This window comes from Mixophyes fleayi, chromosome 7 (genome assembly GCF_038048845.1).
Source record: "Mixophyes fleayi isolate aMixFle1 chromosome 7, aMixFle1.hap1, whole genome shotgun sequence".
Taxonomy (NCBI): domain Eukaryota; kingdom Metazoa; phylum Chordata; class Amphibia; order Anura; family Limnodynastidae; genus Mixophyes; species Mixophyes fleayi.
The window spans coordinates 62,110,694-62,135,724 of NC_134408.1; the positions used below are offsets into that span (position 1 = coordinate 62,110,694).

At 38.2% G+C, this 25,031-nt stretch overlaps 1 protein-coding gene across 3 annotated transcripts in view; it reads left to right on the forward strand.

Annotated features, from left to right (window-relative positions):
- MYO1B (myosin IB) overlaps positions 1-25,031 on the forward strand; it is a 172,366-nt gene that overhangs the window by 13,507 nt on the left and 133,828 nt on the right. For all 3 annotated transcript variants that reach the window (XM_075179930.1, XM_075179931.1, XM_075179932.1), the window contains exons 2-3: positions 2,994-3,134; positions 9,884-9,999. In XM_075179930.1, coding sequence (XP_075036031.1) covers positions 3,000-3,134; positions 9,884-9,999 — 251 coding nt within the window. In that variant the 5' untranslated portion in view covers positions 2,994-2,999. The remainder of the gene's footprint in view (positions 1-2,993; positions 3,135-9,883; positions 10,000-25,031) is intronic.

Genomic DNA, 25,031 nt, shown 5'->3' on the forward strand with positions numbered 1-25,031 from the left:
TAGACAGATCGGATGATAAATGTAAGTGTAATAGATGTTTAGGATGTCATGCGACAGGAAAGGCATTGTGAAGGCCACTGGCGACTCCGTCTGAAATATTCATGTTCACAGCGATTTGGAGGATTGCCCATATATCTTACTACACTACCAATTTTGGTGGAATACTAACAGGGTCTGTTACTGTAGCCAATAAGTCATCAGCATACTGTATAACATCAGATTAAATTATTTCTTGATGATTTGCCCCCCCCTATATATATATATATATATATATATATATATATATATATATATATTTTGCCTTTGAGCCTTACTTTAAATATGCAGTTCAGTCACAAAACATGTCTTGGAACTGGAGAAGACGAGTACAAAGAGGAGCAACTAAGTTGATAATGGTATTGAAGCTCTCAGATGAAGAACGATTGACTAGATTTTACACTATAGAAGAGGGACAGTTAAGAACAATGGTACCTCACAAGTTGTTAGCCCATTACATGCAAAAAAAACAAAAAGTGCAAACATCTAATTTTGGAGTTGCAGATTCAGTGCTTAGCCATTATTTTAGTTTATTTTTAAAGAGTGCAAAAATGCAGATGCTTGTTACATGTGTTATCCAGCTAGTGCATACGTAAGTGCATGTCAACATTCTGCTTTTTAGAATTATTTCAAGAGAAGAAAAAGTTCTAATATCAGAGGCACATTGTATATATTTATTACCAGTACTAAGACATAATCATTTAGATTTTTGTTATTTAAAAATTAAAAGTTTATTTCTTAATAAATTAAAATAGTTCTAATGGTTTGGTATAGTGCTATATTGACCCAAGTGAAATATTAAAATATATTGATTAAAATTTTTGAAATAGATTAAAATTAGGAGGAAAAGAACCCCCCTCCTTTCTAGTACCTGACAGTCTCTACATTTAGTAGTTCCCATCACTCCTGAATTATGCATTAGATAATAGAGATCATTCTGAACCTCTACTAATATGATCAGTTAATATCATAGGTAAAATATTTTACCCTTTTTAATCTTTTAGTTTAGAATCAGTATTCTGATAGGGGTAATTCCATTGGATAGATAGTCACTCTATGGCTATATATTCCTTTGCCAGTCAACTATTATGGAGCCCAGAGAAGAAACTCCAGGGGTGCCTTATGTTTCAATTGCTGGTGACTTCTATTGCCTACTTTGATTGGTCATAGGTATGTAATGTTCTTTGTACAACAGTTGAATCAAATTAGTTTCTAGAGTTTGAGATTTTTTTTTTCCGTTGGCAATCAGCAGTTTGTCTCATTAGGGGATGTTAATGCACATCACATAAATGCTCAAACAGTGGGGCATATTCATTTACGATTCGTGGCCGCAATTACACGCGGCTGCACGGGTCCCAGTACCAAAACATTGCGTATTTCCGTGATGTTGCGGTACTGTAATGACACATTACACACGCAGCTACAAGTCCTAATTGAATATGCCCCAGTGATTGCGTAGTATAGTTGTCCAAGTTGAAAACTTGTTACTATATATCCATGTATAACTCCCAGTCACCAGAATATGTCTCAAGCTGTTGTAGTTAAGAGAATTATAATGCATCAATAACCTTAAATAGATTTAGGGATGGGATGAGATAATGGCGAGAATGCTTGCAACTTGGCTTGCCTAAAAGATTTTGTGGAAGCTAACTAAAGGTTAAGTCAAACTTATGTGGTCTTTTGTTGGGGTTTAGATATACACAATGGACCAAAAGGTATTATTTACCAGTACTCCCCATATTCTATATACGTAAAAAAAAAAAAAAAAGTTACTATGTCTTTACTTTACAGCTCTATTCCAAAATCTTGACCTAGCTGAAAGTACAAACTTGGTTACATACATTTATTTATACCACAAAGTTGTCTGTACTTGGTATGAGACATGGCGTCTCGAATGACTGTAAAGTGTAGGCCATATACTTTTACTTAACAGCATCTACACGTTAAACTTTCACTACTGATATAAGGTTGAACTTTCACTACTGATATAAGGTTGAACTTTCGCTACTGATTTAAGGTTCATGGGCATGTTTTGCCTTTTTGCAGGTGAGTGACCTAAAGGGCCTAATAGATTAACAACTACACATTCCTGTTATGTGGCAGTTGATTTGGGGGCAGGGAATGCAGAATAATTCACTTAAAAGGTTTTAATTTAGCATCCTATATTCAGTAGATTGAATTAATTGCAAGGTATGATTATAAATGTTTAAGCATAACTTTTACTCCTTATTGTAAATTATATAGCTACTAGAAGAATCCCTTGAGCTCTGTGATAATGTGCACATATGTTTTTAATTAATATTGTGGTGATGACATCAGAACTCGCTTTTTTTTTTCGTCTGTAATTTACATCTTGTCATATGCAAGCTACTTACTAGTCATATCAAACTGCAAATGGGTGTAGTGTTTTCATTCATAGTATTAACTTGTTGTGGCTCACAGACACTCATTGTCCAGCCATGGGTTCAACCTGAGAGGTGGAGACTATATTCCATTGCTATCTCTCTGATGGTCTCTAAATTCTGTACAGCTGGATCCCATAGAAATAGATCATTAATGCCATCCTGAGATAAATGAACTAATGCTACTGTCCCTATAACAATCTAGAGAGAGGACATTTTTTTTTTTTTTTAAATGTATAATTTTATATAAATTTGTCAAATGTTATGGTTTGTAGGGGGTATTCAATTAGCCACTATATGCCACTAGACATAACTGTAGTGTCCGGCTGCGCGCATTGCCGGCTGATACGGTACAGAATCTTCGCTCATTTTCTCCTCGCATCTGCATGGGACTCAAGAGAAAATGAGCGGAGATTGTCTCTCTACGGAATGTTCCAGAGACGCATCACGGCAACTAATTGAATCCCTCCAGTACTGTCTCTTAATAATCACAATACTATCGAATACATTTGTTTTGTTTCATATTATGACCGCTTTTCTTTTGTTTTTTTGTAGGGCACCATGGCCAAGATGGAGGGTAAAACCTCACTCCTAGATAATATGATAGGCGTCGGTGATATGGTGCTCTTAGAACCACTCAATGAAGAAACATTTATCAACAACCTCAAAAAGCGTTTTGATCACAGTGAAATCTATGTAAGTAATGTATAATTTTACTGTCTATTTTGTACAAATATATTGTGCTGTCTATTTGTTTCCCATGCTGTGTGTGTGTGTGTGTGTGTGTGTGTGTGTGTGTGTGTGGCAGGATAGGTCTGTTTTCATTGTGAAAGCCGAGAGAGAATTTGTGCCAGGCAATACTTCAGAAGAGCAGTGAATAATGCAGTAGTTATTTGTTTTTGCTTTTTATTTTGTATGTATTCTCTTTTATGCTTGCAGCAGGTTATGGCACTGAATGTTTCTGTAAGGCTTCATGTTTGGTTGCTGGCTTTCAATAACATTTTGTTTGTGAAACACTAAAAGCAGAAGCGCCACACAGTGTAAAACAATCTTCAAGCAATATTATATATAGTGGTTAATCGACAACTTTGTACCGAAATAGAATAAATATGAAGCTCATCTGGTATATGCACTATACTTGCCTACTTTTTTTTTTTTTTTTTTTAACTCCGGGAGCTCCCAGAAGAGGGTGGGTTGCGGGTAATACCTCACGGGGGACGGGTCCAAAATGACGCGATTCATCGCGAATTGCATCATTGAGGCTCACATCCTGCCCTTTTCACTAGGAAGTGGCCAGGATGCAGGAGAATTGCCTGCTCTCCCAGGAGCCCGGGAGACCTACCTGGAATTCCGGGAGACCTACCTGGAATTCCGGGAGAGTTGGCAAGTATAATATGCAGTGATGTGAATAGTAGTCTTCCTTTGTAGTATTCCATAATGATGATGATCAATCCAGCGGACGACTACAACTCAAAGGAGAAATACAATAGTGTAGTATGTTGCTTAAAAGCAAAACATCAGATCCAGGAATCTTTTAAAAGTAAAGTGCAACTTGGGCTGTTAGCAAAAAATAAATAAAACATAGAAAATTCATAAAAAATGCAGACAAAGATAAATATAGCTTATCTGGATTCTGCAACACCACGTCGATGTTATCACTTGTTATCACTTCCTGGCCACGATGTTATCACTTCCTGGCCACAAAGAAGTCCCTAATAGAGGCTTGTAGAAATGATGGTTCCAGACAAATCTTGACGCCTTTCAACATTCAGACTTCTTACAAGAATTGTTTAAGAATGTAAAAAATTCTATTTAATTCTATTACAATTTTTTGTTGCTGACAGCCTAAGATGCACTTTACTTTTAATAGAATTTTAGATTTGATATTTTGCTTTTAAGGAACATACTACACTTTTGTATTTCTTTTTGTATTTCTCCTTTGACTTGTAGTCTTCTGCTGGATTGATCCTATTCACATCAGTGCAAATACCAGATAAGCTTCATATTTATTCTGTGGTTATTGATTCACCACAATATATAATACTGTTTTGCATTATGTGTGGCACTTCTGTTTTTTTGTGTTTCATCTTCTGCATCTGCCAATAGGTGCTATAAGATGAGTAGCAGCCTTCTCTGCATGTTATAATAATTTTCTATTGGTGTGCACTGTTTTCACTTCGTTGGGTGTAACTGAGCGCCTTTTTGCTTACTTACTTTCATTAAACAAGATTTTGTTTATATTCAGTTATTTAATAATACGTGTGTGTGTGTGTATATTATACTAAAGTCACTTATTTGCATTGCTTTGTTTGGTGAGCTGAGTAAAGTAGACTAGTCACACTATATCAGCCACAATTCAGCCTCTGATTTGGAAATCCAACATCCATCTTTGCTTTATTCATTCTACATTTATTCATTCAGTGTCTCCACAATAAGGACACAACCATGTGATCTGGGTTCTTTAAATACTTTATTTATCAATCTAAAAAAAGAAAGATAAAACTGGTTTAACAAGGATTCATGTTTCATTTATTCATTGTTGCCATGAAAGTGTTTGTACTCATTTTGGTCATATTGTTTAATTTATTATTTGTTAAGCTACCATGTTAAATATGGTTGTCCTTGTTTGTATTCGGTAAATCCAGTTGTTCATGAATAGGCACATTAATAATTGATATCCATTTAAGTGGAACTGAAGCGTTCAAATATGTCATATGTTATGTTTTATAATGCAGGAGGAACAGTGCTGCCTTATAGTTTAAACAGTGTACAGGGATTTTAGTCTAATTTAAATGTATCTGCAAATAACTACAAAAAACTGTATGGTGGAGGAGAAAACATCACAACGCAGGTCAACTTCCCCTCTGGATATTAACAATGCGGGTAACAACTTCATCACCTGGGCGCACACATCAACCTTCAACAGAGATTAATAATTCTGGGCAATACAGAACCAGCTACCCCTCTGGGCTGAAAGGAGCGCAACCACAAGCCGCCACAAAAGGGCGGTACTTGCACCAAAACTATTGCCGACTTTTCGAAGGGAAACTGGTTCAGAATTCCCACTACATTAATGTGCACCCACCAATCATTGGCTGCCGACTGCACTGCGTTTTCTGGCAACAAAATGATCCAGGACCACCAAAAATACAAACGCCATACCAGGCCAGGTACCAACAGAAGAGAAAAAAGGAAAAATCAAAACATCACAAAATAAAATATCTCAAAATTCAGCAACAGCTACTGGAAAATCCATCAGATACCATCATTGTCCTGGATCCTAGAGACTGATTTTCACTCCACCCCTCACTTTTATTAACTGCTCCTTACCCCTCCCCCAGTAACATTAGATGGGCATACCCCCATTCACTGCTAGGTCTGTATCCGAAAATTTAGGGCTTTCTTCACCACCACTCTCCTCTCAGAAGAGTACAATGGGAGGGCCTCTTCTGAGCATGTACAGGACTGATACATTCATAGTAAAGCCCCAAAATTAGAAGCAGCAATCTCCTGATAGCAGCTAGCGATAGTCCCTTCCAGTCACATTCTCTGATTTTCATTCAGGGGATTTAGAGTAACTTGGCAGCCCCCAGGGCTCTACCACCTTTTAAGACAAAGTTTGTCCATTTTTAGCAATCCATTTTTAGGCATGACCAGATTACATGAGGGATGTAAGAGGCAAGGGCCACACTCCAGACGTCTATGCTTAACTGTGTGTGTGTGTCCACTCGATAATGCATAACCTTTGATACATTAGTGTCAAATAAAAACTCTACTTTTCACAAACCTTCTTCCCAATAGAAAAAGTTCAGTTTATTTTTTGTTTTCTAATGAAAATTACCAATTACCGTTTAATTTTTTTTGTTTTGCGCGTAACATCGTAGCAGAAGTATTTTTAAATACCTACCTTGTAACAAAGTATTGCCACACTGTGGAAAGACTGCATTTCCCAACATATTGTGCATAACCCTCAGTGTTCGATGGGGCCTTGGGAACATGACATCAGTGTTAGAGGAGAGGCAATACTGGGGAGTCAGTATTCAGCACTTGGAAGGGCAGGTGGTTCAACAAGCATTTGTAACAGACAGACAATAGGATGAGCTTCAACACCTTTCACCTGCTTGATTCTAGTGGGTGTGTGGTTGATCATTGAAGCTTTGTGGTTCATTGTGGTTGATCATTAAATACCATTCATTATAAGCTAGGGCCTGGCTGTGTGCATCCATGTACTTTAGAAATGGGTCTCCCAAAGTGAAAAAAAGTTAGTAACTAGATACTGTCTTTCCAGAGAATTTAGTAATCTGTGTAGTGTTCTCTTTTAAAAGCAAACTAACCTCAAATGTACTTTGCTTAATTGTATCAAACACATGGGAGTATACTGCATACAGTCTGCAGGGCGCCTCGAAATTAAAAAAAAAAATTACTATGGTCATTTAAAACGGAAATCCATGGGGAGGAGAGGAAGGAAGGGGCTATGAATCTTACCTGCATGAAGCTGCTCCTCTCTGCTCTGTCTCCTCCCCTCCGCTCACTGACAGTGACAGGCCATGATGATGACATCATCACGGCCTGACAGTGTCTGTGAGTGGAGGGGAGAAGACAGAGCAGAGAGGAGCAGCTTCATGCAGGTAAGTTAAAGAAAGACATGGGGAGCTGAGGGGAGGGAAGCGCAGCGCCAATTTTGACAGAGGGGGAGCCGATTTTTTAAAGGGGGCGGCCCGGATTTTTAAAGGGGGGGGGGTGCCGATTTTCATACTGTGCCTAGGGCGCCAAGGACCCTAGCACCGGCGCTGACTGCATATGCAAGACATATCTTTTTATGTCCCCTCTCTGTTCAGGCTTTTTGGAAACTTAGGAGCTTTTGTCTTTGCCTGCTCTCTGTCATATATTCGGTGCTTTCCTGATTTGGCCATGTACCCAATGATGTCACATTTATATTTGTCTACTTATCACAACTCAATTAGATTGACAGAAGGGTTCTGGGTGGTGATGAAGGGATTCTGGGAAAGATGAAGCAAAACAGTAGAACTCTACTAAATGGTGAGCTCTGCAAGCAGTCTTAGTAGCACCATCGTAGAAGTAGGTAAACATTCAGATTTTAAGCTTTCATTCTTTTAAAATTGACAGTAAGCAAATCTAAATGGGGAAAAAAAAATATAGGGTTATAGACAGTTTGGTTAGTTTTAGAGATGCTTTTAATTTGAAGAGTAAATTATCACCTACACCTTTTTTTAAAATAGATTTTTTTGGAAGGGTTGTCACATCTGATTAGAGAGGATAAAGAAGACCTGAGATCTGCCAAGTTTGTGAAAGCTACGTGCTTTAGTAAAACATTTTTTTACTGCATTGGATTCACAGGGTTTCTTCATGTGAATGAAAGTTTCATACCATCCAGTGTTTATTGTGTATGGGGAATGTGTATGGTAAGCTCCCAAAGAGACAGATGCCAATGATATTCTCTGTAAAAGGGCTGAATAATATGTAAGGGCTATATAAATGAAGGATAATAAAATAATGGGTGTCATGTGCAAGTTAATTTCTAGGCATATAAAACTGAAAATATGTGTGTTTTGAATTAATTCCTAATAATGGCTTGATACGGTTCAGAGGAGATGTGTACAGCCAGGGATTAAGTCCTTACATTGAATCTAAATTAAAGTGTCCCTTTGATTATGTTACACTGTTCTAACCAGAGTGTTTGTAGATAAGAGAACCCAGACCCCATGGTTACAGAACAAGCACCTTGTATCAATTTATTGTGGGTCCCAAAAGTTAAAGCCTTTGGAAATATCTCTTTCAGGACACTGATATGCAACACACATCTGGGATGTCTCAGATATTTCGACTGCTGAGACGGGGTTATATGTTAATTACGAATTCAAGCTGGTCAATTGGGTCAAATTTTTTTTCAGCGTAACACCGTAGAAAAAGTATTTTTAAATGCCTAACTTGTAGCAAGGTATTATCACACTGTGGAAAGACTACATTTATCACCATGTTGTGCATGACTTGGGAACATGACGTCGGTGTTAGAGGAGAGGCAATACTGAAGAGTCAGTATGTTTTAATTGTCCTATAATTTTTTTTTCTCCAATATAATACTTACAGGAGATATGTGCTGTACACAGATGAAGGGAAATTTATGACCTGTTGTGTGGAGGTAAAATCATATTTATAAGCCATTATGGTGAGAAGTTGGGACAGGATAAATAAATCCTGACTGGAAAAATGGTTTTATTCGTAAAACCTTATTTGCATTTATACATACTATCTAGTTCTGACATCACAGGCAGGGGTGAATTTGGGCCCTGTAGCAGTTTTATAACTGTAGTGTAACTTTAAGAAATTGTTCACTTTTGGGGAGTCAATCTGATGTTGTAGAGTGTCCCATTTTCTGCTCTTCCCAGCAATAGAATCTTGATCATATGTGAGTTTATCAATTCTGTGTTTATCCTTTTTATTTTACAAGAACTCATTGCATTATACCTTTGTATGTCATTTGATTAATTATCTATTATTATTATTATATCATTCTCTTAAGTATTGTGGAATTATTTTCCATGTTAAATTAGACTTAAGTTCAGGTCTCTCTGTTCTTACAAATTCACCTGACAGTTTGGTCAAAATGTTACATAGTTGAAACAGGGGAGAACATTGTGGTTTATGGTAACTCTGATTTAAATTAAATTGTGATTAAATTAGTTTTAAGGGAGAACCGGTTAGTCTAGTGTGTACGTATGAATTGCCCGAGTGATCGAACCTTCAGTTGTTGGTAAAATCATTGTAGTGAACACTGCAGTTGAAAAATTCTTTAGTGTGTATCTAGCCTAAGAGTGTCAGCTCTTCGCAAAAAACCTTGGTGGTGGCATTATTGGTAAGGCAAAACTAGTGTGTGGCATATATAGGGCGAGCAGGGTTCTCTTACCTCTGTCTGTATGTATTACCCAGTATTGTCTTATCGGTGTTTGTTCCCAATTGTAAAGCGCTACGGAATTTGCTGGCGCTATATAAATATATGTTGATGATGATGAATTTAATAATTTTAGATAGACCAGATGGTTGTTTTTGATTAACCCTTTGTCACACACGTCATGCAGGCTCAGGTGAGTGCTAGTTGTGACAATAGGGAAAACAATATCACTGATAAATCTATATACCACAGTCATGGAATATTTTAATGTTTTTGAAGAGCATTATAGTTTTTGGTTTTTTCTTTCCCTTTTCTATTCAATGAATATACACTGTAGTGTTTTAGAAATTCAAGCACTACCATGTTTGTGTGACTTCAATATAGTTCTAGGAAAAAAAACCTGTAACATAACTCTAACTCTATATTGGAGCAAATTGGGCACTTCATATAATTGGGGTGTGTGTATGGGACAGTAATGCAAATCATAAACTGCAACATCTGAAGGAAATTTATCTATCTCTCTCTCTACTTGCAGACCTACATAGGCAGCGTGGTTATATCTGTAAACCCATACAGGTCACTGCCAATTTACACACCAGACAAGGTAGAGGAATACAGAAACCGCAACTTCTATGAACTTAGTCCTCACATGTGAGTATAATTTTGACTTTATACAGATTCTGTTCAAAGAGTGGAACTTTGGCTGTGGAATGGTGATGCTGCCTTTAATCCATAAAATGGACATCTATCTTGGCATGATTCCTTCACAATATTTGAATTGCTTATCCATGCTGAAATTCATTAAACCTTTATCCATTCAATATTCAGTGGAGGATGCAGCCTAGTTTTTGGGCTTCTTTATCTGGTTTTGTAATATTTAGCACAATTCACCTTTTTCCTGCTACCATGTGCAAGCTAATTTGTGATAAATTGCTCCCCTTGAGCCCTGGTTTACCTCTGGAGAAGGCTGACAAGGGAAACGGGGACAAAATTAACCTTTTGCAGACCTCTGGAGGAGGACACGTCTGCTTGCTTAATGGGGGTGCTACTTCATTCATTCATTCATTGGTCTGTTCTTGTAAATGTGTATACATTATCCCAAGTCATTTACTTGTGCTCGCTCTGATTTATCTGCTTACAGTACTGCTGCTGATGCAATTATATACATATATACTTTTAATCACATGCTTTTTGGGTCAACTGTAAACTCCTTCTTTCAATTATTTTACTTGATAAATAGATTGTGTTTGTGTGTGTGTATATGTGTGTGTGTGTGTGTGTGTGTATATGTGTATATATATATATATATATATATATATATATATATATATATATATATATATATATATATATATATTTATTATGTGTAAATCTAATGTAAAAAATGTATTTCACGATTTGGGTATGGTGCTACCGGGCCTTTAAATTTGAAAGCTTAACAAATATTGTCAGGAATGTCTCCCAAGGTTTTTGTCTAATAAGTAACTATGCAAAAACATAGATAACATTTTCCATATCAAAACAAAAAACAAACAAAACTCACTGCCCAAATGTCTTGGTTTATAGGCTATTTATGAAGCCCTAAATTATGTGGAAATTGCTTTTTCTGCATGGTTTAGGCATTTTTACGTAAAATGTTTATTTAGGAAAAGCCTAATGCAGGAGATATTGGTGATATCTCCTGCATTAGGCAAATCACTGTATTGAACCACAGTCCCCATAATACTCAATGGAGACTGCGGTCTGGGCAGTTTTATCAAGCTCCACACCGATGGCGGTAGCCATTGAATCCTATGGGGAGAGCATCACAGGAGAGGGATCTTCGGATTTTTATTGCAATGGCAATAGCATATGCGTGACCTTAGGACGCATATGCGCAGTAAAGACTCCTGGTCAGAACCCAGAGTCGTCTTTAAAAAAGAGTCCTTTCCAGGACAGCCTTCTATTGTATAGTAAAATGAGACGAGAAGTTAAAAAAAAAAAAAAATAATAGTTAAATAATTGTTCTGTCATTTCTTTATATGTAACATACCATACAGCAATGGTGTCCAATCGAAATTCAAGGGTAGCCATACTTGCTGTGGAAATTTTAATATTCACTATGTTACAAAAATATTTAAAATACTATATTATAAAATGTTACTGCAGCAGTAGTATTGTCAGATTTCAGTCTTGTACAAATCACTCACCTGACTTTTTCTCAGGTGCTGTCGCTCTGGCTCCAGCTAGATTGCCTTTTTCCTGTCGGTGGACACAATATTTAGATCAATATTTGAAATAAAAGACCTTCTGCCCATAAAAAAAGGATAGACTGTGGAAATCCATCGCACCGCCTTACATTGATAATGTTTATATGTTCTGACAGTCCAGCAGATTGGTCTCATGAGAGTTTCTTGTAGTGCCTGTTCTCCACATGTGGCTAGTGGTGAATATATTGGACAGAAACTGTGTAGTGACACATTACATTAAAGGGACACACAAGTGCTTCAGCTCTAAAAACTCTGCACGCAGTCTTTTCACAGCTAAAGTACACTCTTATGACAAGGAAATTGCTTTCCTCTGCAAATAAAATGTTGCCACTGCAGGAACATCTGATGAATTCAGAACACCACATTTTCTTGGCTGGAAAAATACAGCATTGACTTTATGTTTGGACTCCTCAGTTTATTCCTAAAATAGCAGCACTCAAATCTATACTCGCTGTAGTGATTTGGTCAATAAAATGTTAAGGACTTTACAATGGGTAAAATACATTATTTTGAAACCTACACTGTACAATTTTGCAGAGAGATCTGCAGAACATGTTGTTTTTTTTTTAATGTAAACTTCCATATTTTGAATACCAATGCATACTTGCTGACTTCATTTTTAACCTCTGGAAGATCCCGCCAGAAGGGGTGTGGCTGTAGGGCGGAAGGATCGGGTGAGCTGATCCCTTTCTTTGGCTCCGACCCCGCAACACAATAGGCATTCTGTTGCGGGGGTGGGGCAAAATGACGCAATTCTAGGTGGAGAGGAGGCCTCACACACTGCTAGAACTCGGTCTCTTCTTACCTGACTGATAGCAGTCAAGTTAGGGTAGAGGTGCCGGATTTTGGCAGTGCGACATGTCGCAGCAGAGGTGCCGACAACTATGTCCACCATCTCTGCTGACATACATCCAGGTAGTTGAGATAGGGGAGCTATAGAGAGAGCCCTGTTCCTTTTGGTTTTCCGATTTTACTTGGATGATTATTCTTTTTGCAGCGTCATCCATATGGCATTACTAGTGGTAGTATATCCAAATATACAGATAAATATGATACCTTACATTTACAGAAAGCAGTGAAAGCTAGTTATAAAAATTCTGTTATGCCTTTTAACTCTTCTATATGTCTTTGCACATTGCTCCAATTCGCAAAGTATTTGGGGAATTTTAGGAGGCAATGTAGCTGCTGATACAGTCCAGTCATTTCTGGAATTTAAGCACTTGACATTCAGTTATTGCAGCATTTGAGGAGAGCATTGGCCTTTCAGACAGTGGCCTGGAGCCACACACACTGGATTGTGTAACCATTGGCTGAATGTTACATGCTTCCTATAAATTTTACAAATTCAGCATATTCACTTCTTTAATAGAAATAATGGCACTGGGAAAAACAGTCAATCATCCAGAAAAAAAGGTAAATGAGATTACAGGTTACATTCCAAATAAGAAATATAATTTAATACATAACACAATAAAATATAAATTCGATATCAATCATCATAGTGTAATGCATGTGTGGAGAAACATAATCCCACCCTCATCAGGTGTTAAAATCCAGTTGGCGGATCCTTCATAAAGTGAGTTAATAGTGAAAGTATAAGCTTCCCCAGGCAGCACTATAAATGTTCATAAATAGTTCCCAAGAAGGGAAAAAAAACCAAACTATTTACCGGCATCGGCAGATATGAGAAAAAACCCTCCAGAGGGATTGGAATCAAAGGCCCACGGTATTGTAAGTTCCCGCGCACTTCACAGCTAAGAATAGTTTCCAATAACTCGCTATTGTAGCCGTGCGTCCTTACTCATTGATACATACATTCCCATAGGTGCACCTATTCTGCCGTATGGAAATCACATGAAACAATATTGGATCCTGCTGCGAGTTTCCTAGCTTTACTGGTAATTAAAGAAGCCACTGTTGTAGGGAGAAATAGCTGCTGCTGACACGTTTGGTCCCGTCAGTAGGACTTTCTCAAAGTTGCCAGATGAATCTCCCGATGAACTTTATATATTCACTTCTTTGGTACCATGGTACCATGCTTTATGCACCAAACCATAGATTGTAACTTATGTGACACAAGGAAGTATTGTCCCTCCAAAATGCTAGTCATTGCCTACATTCAACGTATAATCTTCAGCATTAATGCAAAAAATGTGCTATATTCTGTTCAGTCTATTACTAATGTTTAAATAACTAAAAAAAATTGCATTCTCTATGGACTGGTTCTTAGACATGATTTACAGAGTTCGCACTGTACAAATTTTGATAGAAAAGGCTTCATATGCTGGGTCCACAGACATGTCCTTTTTTTGTTATTAGAAATGAGCAAAAGTTTCAGAACTGTTCCTTGAATTATTCACCTTTTTCCGCATTTGGGGACACAATCTCGCACATTTCTTTGGTGGAACCTGGCCTTTAGTGTTCCCGGTCCTACTCCAACCGCACCGCACCACATAATGAATGACCATTATTGTTCCCAGTTCTACTGATACACTGTAAATGCGAATGAACAAATATAGTACGTAATGGCATTCTGCGGAATCGTAACGCAAAAGCGGTAGATTGTATTGCCATAACTTCATACCTTAGCGAAACTTGATTTGTGTGGAATATCATAACAGCTTCTCTGATCTCTACAAGATACTTTGGTGTGAGATGGACTCCTTTACCGACAAAGGGGCATATTTAACAACTGGTGATGGGAATCTATTGTGCACTTACCGTTAAAAGCACGTCCCTCTGTGTGTCCCGCATATTTGAGAAGGGTGCATCGCAGCAGATATCATGGATCTTTGCTGCTTACATTCCTTTTCGTTTTTGAGTTCATATGTAAATGATACATGTGTCTTACAGGTTAGTATAATCTTATATGAGATGCACTTTAATTTTATTAAGTCAAATAAGTCTTTGTAATATGTACACCTATTAAGTGTTTGAATTATAGGCTGATTTTGATGGTCTTGTAGTAATCATGTGGCTCTGTTAGACATCTATATAGTATTTTGTAACATTGACTTATTAGTACCTATGAGAAGGTATGACCCTCAGAATGCTCTACCATCTCCTTTCACAAGAAGGATTATCTGCATTATTGTGGACAACTTGCTGCTGTGGAACTGTGTAGGAGCGAATGGGGTAGTAGATGGGGTGTGGGTGCTCCACTGGGCTGCCTGGATGCACTAAGTAACCCTTGAAGAGCGGGTTTCACTTAGGTTATGTCGGCCAAAAATTAATTTTCGGTTATGGGTTGAATAATCCTGTAGGGTTACAGTGTCCCTGTATAAATTTTAAAACTGAAATAAGACGTGTACACATCCATACTTGCATGCTGTAATAAAATAACAGAAAAGGGATATTGTGTAATGGAATCAATGGCCGTGTTCAGGGAGGCTGCCAGCCACAATAAGATCCATAAAACACTGCGGGTCAAGTTTTATCCCTGGTTTCCTATTGGTCAGACCTGAACTAGGTACGAAGCTCAATAGGAAATGGTGTGTGTGAGTGGGATAGGATCCTGTGGCTCTCCAGATATATTTTCAGTATATGTACAGTGTCTTTTAAAGGACTATAACATTTTAATTAAGATTAAAATATGCTGTTTTTTTGACTGAAGTTCTGTTGGTTACTACATAGGTTTCATTTGAAAGAGAAGCAGGTGTTAATATAGAGAGAGAGCTGGTCCATGTATATGTCACTTGACATTGTATACAACAGGAGTGTTAATAAAAGCTTTTCAGGGAAAGTAATGATGTAATTTGTTCTCCAGACTTCATTAATACAGAGTAGTCCTTAATGACTTCTACTTAACTCCCGGATACAGATTGGTTCCATGTCGATAATCTGCTCATTTCATTCAAAGCCACCAGCTGCAGCCCAGTTGCCTCCAGCAAACTTGTGTTGTATGATTTAAAACATGACACAAAGCTTTAAAACTGTACAACATAAGTGGTTAATGTATACATGTGTGTATATATTATAACTTGTATATTCATATATAATATCCTCTATTCACACAGTGTAGAAAGCAGTTGTGATCATTGTCTGTACACCGTCTTCCATAAACACACAGATGTCCAAAATAAAAAATTAAACACATCGACCTGGTAAAATTTATTTTAAAATTTCCCTCATCCCTCTGGTGGGGTTGTGGGGGGGTGTGAGAGGATTCTGGATAGTTGGGGGTAATGAGAGCAGCAATGCCTAGGTCGTAAATTGATCCCATCGGCCACAATACTGAGCATGTTGCTGGGCACAATACTGGCATATTGCTGTATATGTAACATGTTACTTCCAGTTGAGTATATTATTTGGTGTGCTACATCTTTTAATACATATTCCATTTTGTTGTGACAATTACTTGAAGTATTGTATCCTAGCTGGAAATATTACGTACTATAAAGTCTGTTGCTTTATTACTGTACATATTATGTCATGTTGGGAATATTGTTGTTTCTTGGGTTTTCCCAATGTCATGGCTTGTGGAGTAAGCGTGGATGGCTTTTCGCTGTTCCTCCATCCGCAGAAGCATATACAGGGTGGAATTCCACCTTGTCACTACCTCTTGCTTCAGTTGGTGGCAGGGCAAATTAAATTGCTCTTGTAGCTGTTGCAATCTCCTACGTGCTGTTGCCGAATGCCGGAAATGTCCAGATATTTTACGGGCCACAGACAGCATCTCCTGCACGTCCCTGTCATTTTTTAAAAAGCTCTACAGCACCAAGTTTATTGTGTAAACAAAACAGGGAATATGATGGAATTCACCCAGCTCTAATGCTCTCACAATATTGGTGGTGTTATCAGAAATGACATATCTTGAGGTGAGTCCAAGCGGGATAAGCCATGTTGCAATGACATCCCTTAGTTTTTACAGAAGTGGAAGTTGCTCAATCAATTTATAGGCTCATAGCAGGTGCTTGAAAGGGTGGGGTGATCCTAAAAGGAACAAACACACAGATCCCCCAGCAAACTGCTATAGCCAGCAAAAGACCTGCATTTTAAAATCCTCATTAGCGACGTATCAATGACGTTTTGCCTTTTTTTTTCCAATTCCGAGGGCGTGCGAAAGTACCGAGTTGGCTCGGTACTCGGATCTGCTAAATTCGGGTGTGTTCAGTTCTCGGGGAACCCAGCCTGAGCATCTCTAGTTACAATGAAGGCGGCAGGAGAAGTGGTGATATGGAATAGCACAGTATATAATTCTACCACTAATGTCACTTCATTGTGCTCCATGCACTTCATAATATGCTAAACATATAAATTTTTCCTGCACCACATTTGTATAATATCATCCCTCCCAGATATCCATATGTTGGCGAGACATCCTGATTAGCGGACCGCAGCAGTGGCGGGCTTTACAGAGAAGGTGGTTGGGGTTTTGTCCAAAAATGGTGATTTGTGGGCGGGGTTTTGGCATAACTGGGTGGTTTGGTCAAATGTTATTTATATTGTCCCACTTTCTGGATTATGAATGTTGAGAACTATGTAATATGATATACTACATATAACTTTTTATTGTAACAATTTTCCAGAGTTAGAATATCAAATAGGCATCGTATAACCTAGATGATAGTGGATCTTTCCATGGAAATGCAGACCTTGTCTCTACTAACAAGTTAACTACCACAAGGTTTGCCCCGGGCTTTATTATGGTTAATTAACTAATATGTCTATTTCAGAAGTAATTTGATCAGAGAGAACACCTCAACCAGCAATGATTTTTTTTTAAATGCGAGACGGAAGGATACATTGTTTTTTAAATGCAAAGATCCATGAATAGATGTAAATGTTTGAACTGATGCATTATTTGTGTTTATTTTCTTTTGCCAAAAGCGAGAAAGTTTGGGGACTTAATAGAGGAGGAAATTGGCAGTAAAGGTAATCTGGCATACAGGCAATATACTTCACAGAGCAGTACCATGGGTGGTATTAATTACTTCATTTTATTTTTTAATTGCCATGATTATGATTTATGTAATGTTTTTACTGTTGGTCTTACTTAAAATATCATGTTCCCCTCCATATATAGCGGTGGGTTATACGTTGGCGCTTTTATAATTAAAGATAATTATAATAACCAACTCATTTGTTTATATGGCTGACATATTGAAAGTGTTGTGTCTCCATCGGGCTTTTTTTTACAAAGGTCAATAAGAAGCCACAAAAGGGAGGAAAGACAAACAACTCCCACATTTTCTGGTTTCTCACCAGCCTTGCCCAGGGCCAGATTAACCATAAGGCTAACTGGGCTACAGCCCAGGGGCCTATGGCATCCAGGGGGCCCTTGAAAGTGCTCAGCAGCAGTATTGATTGGTCGGGGGCGGGGGCGCCCCCGGCGCGTTCAGTGCTGCTGAGCACTTTCACTGCGGTCCTTCCCCGGCGAGCTGTAGTCTCCTTACTGAGGAGATCTCGTGAGTCTCACTCTCACGAGATCTCCTCGGTAAAGAGCGTACAGCGCGCCGGGGAAGGAGGAGGTAAGTGCTGGTGGGGGGGTGGGGGGGGGGGCGGGCAGCTTGGATCACGGGGAGGGGCCCTCACGGGGGAATGGAGGCCCCCTTAGCCCAGGGGCCTCCATTCCCTTAATCCGGCATTGGCCTTGCCCCATTGATAATGTTGTTATAGCTACCCACCAAGATCTTATTCTCTATTCCAAAAATAATATGTATGTATGTATGTATGTATGTGCACACATCTTTTATCCATGGTAGTTGGCTAATGCAGATTTGGTTAAGTAAAATGATGTGCAGACTGACAGAAGGGGCATATGTCTTCCTCTGGCTCCTTATGCTGCCTTGCCCCTTAACAAACAGACTTATGCTGCTAAGGGTATAGCCAAAGCCTTACCGTGAGCATTCTGTGAGGGGAAAATCATTATTGCATATTATATTTCATTTATAGCTTTCAGTGCTTAAGGTCACTGATGAAACAAGCCTCATCTGGAATATAACCCAGACCAGATGGGTCTGAATACCAATTGAGATAATAGAACATATGCTAAGAAAATACACACAAGTAGAAAAAAATCTGTGTGCCACATGATTAGAAAATGCATCTATTCATTATCTTTATACAACAAAGGGTGACAATGCCAGTTCTCTCAGCTTTTCTTCACTGGCTGGAGAATATCTACTGCCAAGAGCAATGCCCTGTAGATTAATTGATCTTCTTGCAGACAGAGGGCCTGATTCATTAAGGAAAGTACTCATTATTTTTACTTAAGTTTTCTCCTGGACTAAACAATGTTACAATGCAAGAGGTGCAAATTAGTTTCCTTTTTTGCACATAAGGAAAATACTGGCTTTTTTTTCCCCTAGATCAACTTTGAATGTCAGTGTACATATAAGCTATCAAATATTTGTGTGCTACATGAAAAAAAACAGCCATTATTTTCCTTCTGTGCAAAATAAGAAACTAATTTGCATCCCTTGCATAGCTAAATAGTTTTGTCCATAAAACTTGATCAATTTCTTGCTTAACTTTCCTTAATGAATCAGGCCCACAGTACTGCACACATCTGTAAGTTTGTTCTTTTTGTTTATTTAAAAAAAGAGCACCAGTTGGAAAGTAGAAGAATTTGCATTGGTAGCAAACAAACAAGTTGACACATAGCCGAACAGTAAATGGCTTACACAGGTAAGTAAACAAGCACTTGATCTTGCTGTCAATCTGCAAACGAGTGTGCAATTTTGCATCAATCGTTCATTGAAATGATTGATTTGCTCATCCACGAAGCAATTTGATGGACAACTTGGCAATTATCTATCCAGATAGCTTCCTGTTAGAGATTATTGACATTTTCACAACTGTTCCATTGTATATTTGTCTCATTCTGCATTTGGTTGCAAATGTTTTCACTTTTCAAGGTTGGTATTTGGCCTTAAGCATTTACTTTCCTATCTCAAACATATCGCACAGCAGAATGAATTAACTGTTGTTGTCTCAGCCCTATTCATAGAATATACATTCCTGAAATATGAATTTAAAAGTACAGTACAGATTAGCAAAACAAAAGTGAAAGTTGAAGTTGAATATGAAACTGGACATGCACAAATTTCCACTATGCATTTCTTCATGTGGGGGTCCCAAACTATTCCTCCCAGTAGACAATATTTTGGAAGGACTGTCCTGATTTGTGAACCTTAAAAGGGGCAAAGTTATTTTAAAAGTGGACATGGCCTTTGGCAAATGTGGGCATTATTGGATGAATTTGAGGCATGGCTTATTTGTCTCTGTTATGAATATTTAATATAGGGAGGTATGCCAAACATACAGTAGTCCCAATCAACATCTGATCATGTTAAATGTCGTTTAGGGCTGGTGATAAATGCAGTTGACTGATGACTGCGCTCTGCCAGTTTGCTTTCATCTGCAAACTACAATAAATGGGCCACATGTGATCCAGTAATGTTACGGTCACTTGCCATTTGCCATAGATTTTAATGTAAGTTGTGTGTGATTTGTCCTGTCATAAATTTTGAAGGCGCTACAGACCTGCTAACTAGTATTTCAACATTGCCAGACACTTTAAAAAAAAAAATAGAAGTTTGCTGTGAGACAGTTTAACTGTCCCAACTTTTGTGTCATGGTAGGACTTTACAGATCTGACACTAGCTTAGTGTTGACAATGTAGATGTATGAGGAAGATAGATTCTCCTGTGCCAATGGTTAGGGGCTTTTTTAGGCTACATGAAAATCTTGTTAATTTTCAAGCTATCCGTTGTTTTAAGAGCATTTTTGTAACGCAAAATGACTGTTAATTTTGCCAGTGTAATTGTCTTTTATGGTCCAATAATTTAGTCCCAGATACAGTTTTATTCAGTGGTCGAAGTGGAAATTTAGAAGTGGTGGCATGAAAAATGTAATTGAAATGTCAGTGAATGGACTGTAATGGTTTTACAATGAAGGCAGTAGGAGACGTGTCAGTAGGGAATGTCTCCATATATATACTCCCATTTCGACCACTGTTTTTATGGCCTTATAATTAGTTTGTGCATGATCAGAATTGTGATCCTGTTTATAAACTTCATAGTGCCTCGCTATCATCAAAACCTAAGTTAGGCATTACCAAATTTATATTTTACCTTCAATTTGATTGCCGTTCAGAGAAGTATAGCGATTTAAAATTATAAACAAACATATTTATTTTTTGTGAACTATTTTTAGTATTATTTATCCTTTAACTTCAGCCCTCAAATTACTCACCTTATCCTTATGACATGACTTTGTTGACCTATGCACGCTGATATTCTTTTATTGTTACTAAGGCCTTTATTTGTTACCCACTGCAAAATATGAAAGCTAGTTTTCAATCCTCATCGCATAGATGAGGATTGAACTCTCCCTAATATTTATTTTAAAAAATAAAACTCCACAAGAACAGCCGTTCCGATAAACGACTGTTCATGTCAAGCACATTACTTAATTTAAACTGCCTCTTCTCCTATTGCGATCTTGCTTCCTGATTTTAATCCCTATGTGCATGCATCGAACGAAAACCCCGGGCATGCGCACAGAGCACCCTACTGTCCTTTGTATAGCTGCAGTGCAAACAGCACTGACCAACGCACTTTAGTCATGTGACAGGGAGAGATCACATGATCCCTCCACACATATTGTCCAGCTCTGCTCTTCAGAGCAGCGCTGACAGAGATGCAAACTTTCACATACGGAAATGTACGCCAGCTCAAGCTGAAAAGATGCCGTAAATTTTGCATTTTTGTTAGTTATTAAATAGCATTAGGAGCAGTCCCCACACACTTTTATGGGGCCTACTCTGTAAAACAAACAGAATAGAAATGCAAAGCAGCAGATATCTACGATATTTGCTGCAATGCAATGTTCATAAATTTAAACTAACATTTGCAGTGAACTCCGCAATCGTCAGTTTTTGGGGGATTTACATGGAAAAATTGGTTAATACATAGGGCCCTATAGTACTTTAATATAATTAATTAGTAATATGAAATGTTGGTGTAGAAAATTCCCTTTATTGAATGCAAATATGTCAGAATCTTAACGTAATAGGTCAAATATATTAAACCATAGTGATTTAATTTGAGAAATTATGGCATTTTATAAGGCCCATAGCTCATCAACTCCCCAATTACTAAATTGATGGTAGTGTGCTTTTTACATTTTTTTTTCTTTCTTTTCCAGATACTGTTTCATTCTTTTCATGTTTTATTTTCCCTTGGAGCCTGAACATCTGGCTTTAGTTTTTATAAAGCCCTTGAGAATCTAAAACTGAAATAGACCCTTGCTCTCTTTCCCACAAACTTAAAAAGCATGGAAGAATGTAGTAATGCTAGTTTTATGGTATGTGACTTACACTGTGCATGCAGTGAAGTCTGGCACAGGAAGGGGTTAATGACCTTCATCATTTATACTCTCTAATATACAAGGATATTCTTACATTTGGAAATATTTTAATTTCATTCATTGGAATACTTTGATAATATATATGCTTTGAGGCAGAGTTCAACATTTTCAAATAAGGTGTAAAAATCTACTATCTGTCCTGTATTGGTGTTATAGGTTTAAGTCAGTAGATCCCAAACTTCCTCAGTTCGAGGTACCCTTAGGGTCTCCATAATTTTTTCAAGGCACCCATAAGTCAAAATAATTACCAACCTTGCTTACCAGTGGCCCTGGCCGAGGCACCCCTGCGAGATCACCGCTGCACCCCAGGGAGCCTCTGCGCACAGTTTGGGAACCAATGGTTTAAGTTGTTGAATATATATAATCATCAAACTTTTATAGTTTTAAAGTGGGAATGGTGTTTCAGTTGATCCTGTAAATGAGATTTTGCTTAAATGTCTAAAGTTTAACTTGCGCTGCTGAAATCACTCACAATTAGTATTTTATTGCATATTTATAAAACTTGAGCAATAGTTACCTACTCTCCCCGAATTTCCAGGAGTCTCCTGGGAGAGTAGGACCACATCCCGGGTCCTGGACACACTTAAATGGCGAGGGCGGGGCTGATGACACAGTGGACCCAACCCCCTACCATAATAGGCTAGAACTGATTATGTGTGTTTAGGGGGTGGGGACAAATGATGCAATTCACCGGGCCCTGTCCCCACATACCCCCCCCTGTCTCTCACACCATGAGCTAGATAGATTTACTAAACTGTGGGTTTGAAAAACTGAAGATGTTGCCTATGGCAACCAATCAGATTCTAGTTTTCATTTATTTAGTGCATTATGCAAAATGACATCTAGAATCTGGTTGCTATAGGCAACATCTCCACTTTTTCAAACCCACAGTTTAGTAAATATACCCCCATGTCTCCTGGAGGCAAACTTCCCAAAGTTGGCAGGCATGACTTGAACTGAAGACATACTGAAATTTATATGGTATATTTTGTTTTTTAAGAGAACTGGTTTTATTGCAATAATGGTAATAAACTGATTATGGCTTAATACAGAGGTGAGATTTGCAGGCTCTTTGACATGTTTTGAAATTGTTTACTGGGGTTTGCCTCACTTGGGCTTATAATGTATGAGGTTTGAACTTACACCGCATGAATTACTCTTCATTCCCACCCCTCCTGCCCTTTCCTGTTTCGTGTAAGTGACACTGGCTGCTAGGCTGCACTAGTGCTCAGCCTTTTAGTGTACAAACTCTCAAATGGATTTCCATTTTGGATAATAGCCAGAGACAGAAGCTGGACAGTGTTAGCTGTCTGTATTCACACTATTAGTCTAGGGATTCCACTTGTTTGAAGTGGAATACCAGGACACTTAGGTGCTCTGAAGTTTGATCTCCCTGTAAAATCTACCGCATACTTCTTTTTAGAAGCCGAATTAGGTAATAAAGCTATAGGATACACTTGTGGGACTACCGTTGTTGCATTGGTGGTGAGGGGTCCCCTGCTCTGCTATTCTCAGTATGAGCGCATTGGCAGAGCATGCACAATCAAGCTCCAGTTCCTGAACTGTTGAAAAAAAGCATTACGGGGACCGCAGAAGCACGGATGGGTATCGCCAGACCCCTCTGCTCCCAAAATTTTGCTATGGGGTCCCGATGATGTACTATTCTGCACCAGAATATGAACCTATTCCAAGTTTCCTTGCTATATTGGGTGGAACAGGAGTTTGTCATGGGAAAATAAGTTTTTGGTAAATCAGGAGTGATTTGTGAATTTTGCCAGCTGTGAATATCTGAAATTCGGGCGAATTTCAGCATTAACCAAATTTTATTTGTTTTCCTCTAGTGCGTACTGCACCCAATTGGACAAGTACCACAGACAATCCAGTCAAGTGTTTCATAAGATGCATATCCCTATCCTAGCTGCTTAAATTTATTTTCTTCTATTTAAGCATGAAGTGTACATTTTTGTCCTACAGCAGGTGGAACTATGTAAGGGGTTCAACGGGTGGCCCGACTATACTGCTGAACATCCTCTTGGTGGCTGATAAATGCGAAGTGAAGCCCTGATTAGGTTTTTGGTTGTGTATTGAATGACTGCTTTAAATTGCTGCCCTCGATGAACCTTGACATTGTGTAAAAAGAGGTCCTATTGCCCTGAGTTACATGTTTTTTCTTCTACCTAAGTCCTTGGTTTTCAATTTGACGTTTGTAATTCTTTTCAAAACTGCTTCCCACAGCTAAAAGCTATTTATCTTATTCTGACGAGAACTTTTTAAAGAACTATAAACAATGTTGCTTAGCTTATCCATTTCACTTGCATCATTTGCCTGTCTATAGTACATGGTGACTGAATATGCTGGGTTTATTTTGTACCTTTATATGTCAATCATATCTGCCATACTTTGGCTTTGTGACAGCCGTCAAATAGAGATGGAGGCCATTATTCCAGCTCTCAGAACTCTGCATGACCAAGGTACTTGAAAGAAAAAGATAGTACAAGGAAAATAAAACCCTGATTTAAGCTATAAGCAAAAAATTATAGTGGCATGCTTATTTACAACCGCCATGTGTCAAGCATCTATTAATACATCTGAAAGGGATCAGTATTTTCAGCTGATTCTATATTAAATTCTCCAGCATTGTTAATTATGAAACATTCTCATTGTAAATGCCAAAGTGCTCAGGACGCTGTATGATAAGTGTAAGCAATTAAATTGGGTAAATAGAATTGCAATGTAGTATGTATTGCAGCTAATAGAGCAGTGACGGGTAACCTGATGCACAGCCGGAGCTGCATGGTGCCGCACTCTATCCTGGGGCTGGGGCCAGGTCCCATAATGGGCTACCTGCATTTTTTATTTTTTTTTATACACCATGCAATCCCTGGTGTTCAAAACACACCTGTATATCCTTATTTCCCCAATGATATGGGTCAACTTGTAGTCTGATGTACGCTTTAGACACCAGGGAATGCAGTCTGGCTATCATAGTTCCATATATCTGCTTATTTCAGATCATTATTGTGGAAACAAGCCAGCACTGTGAAGCACTGCAGTTTTGAC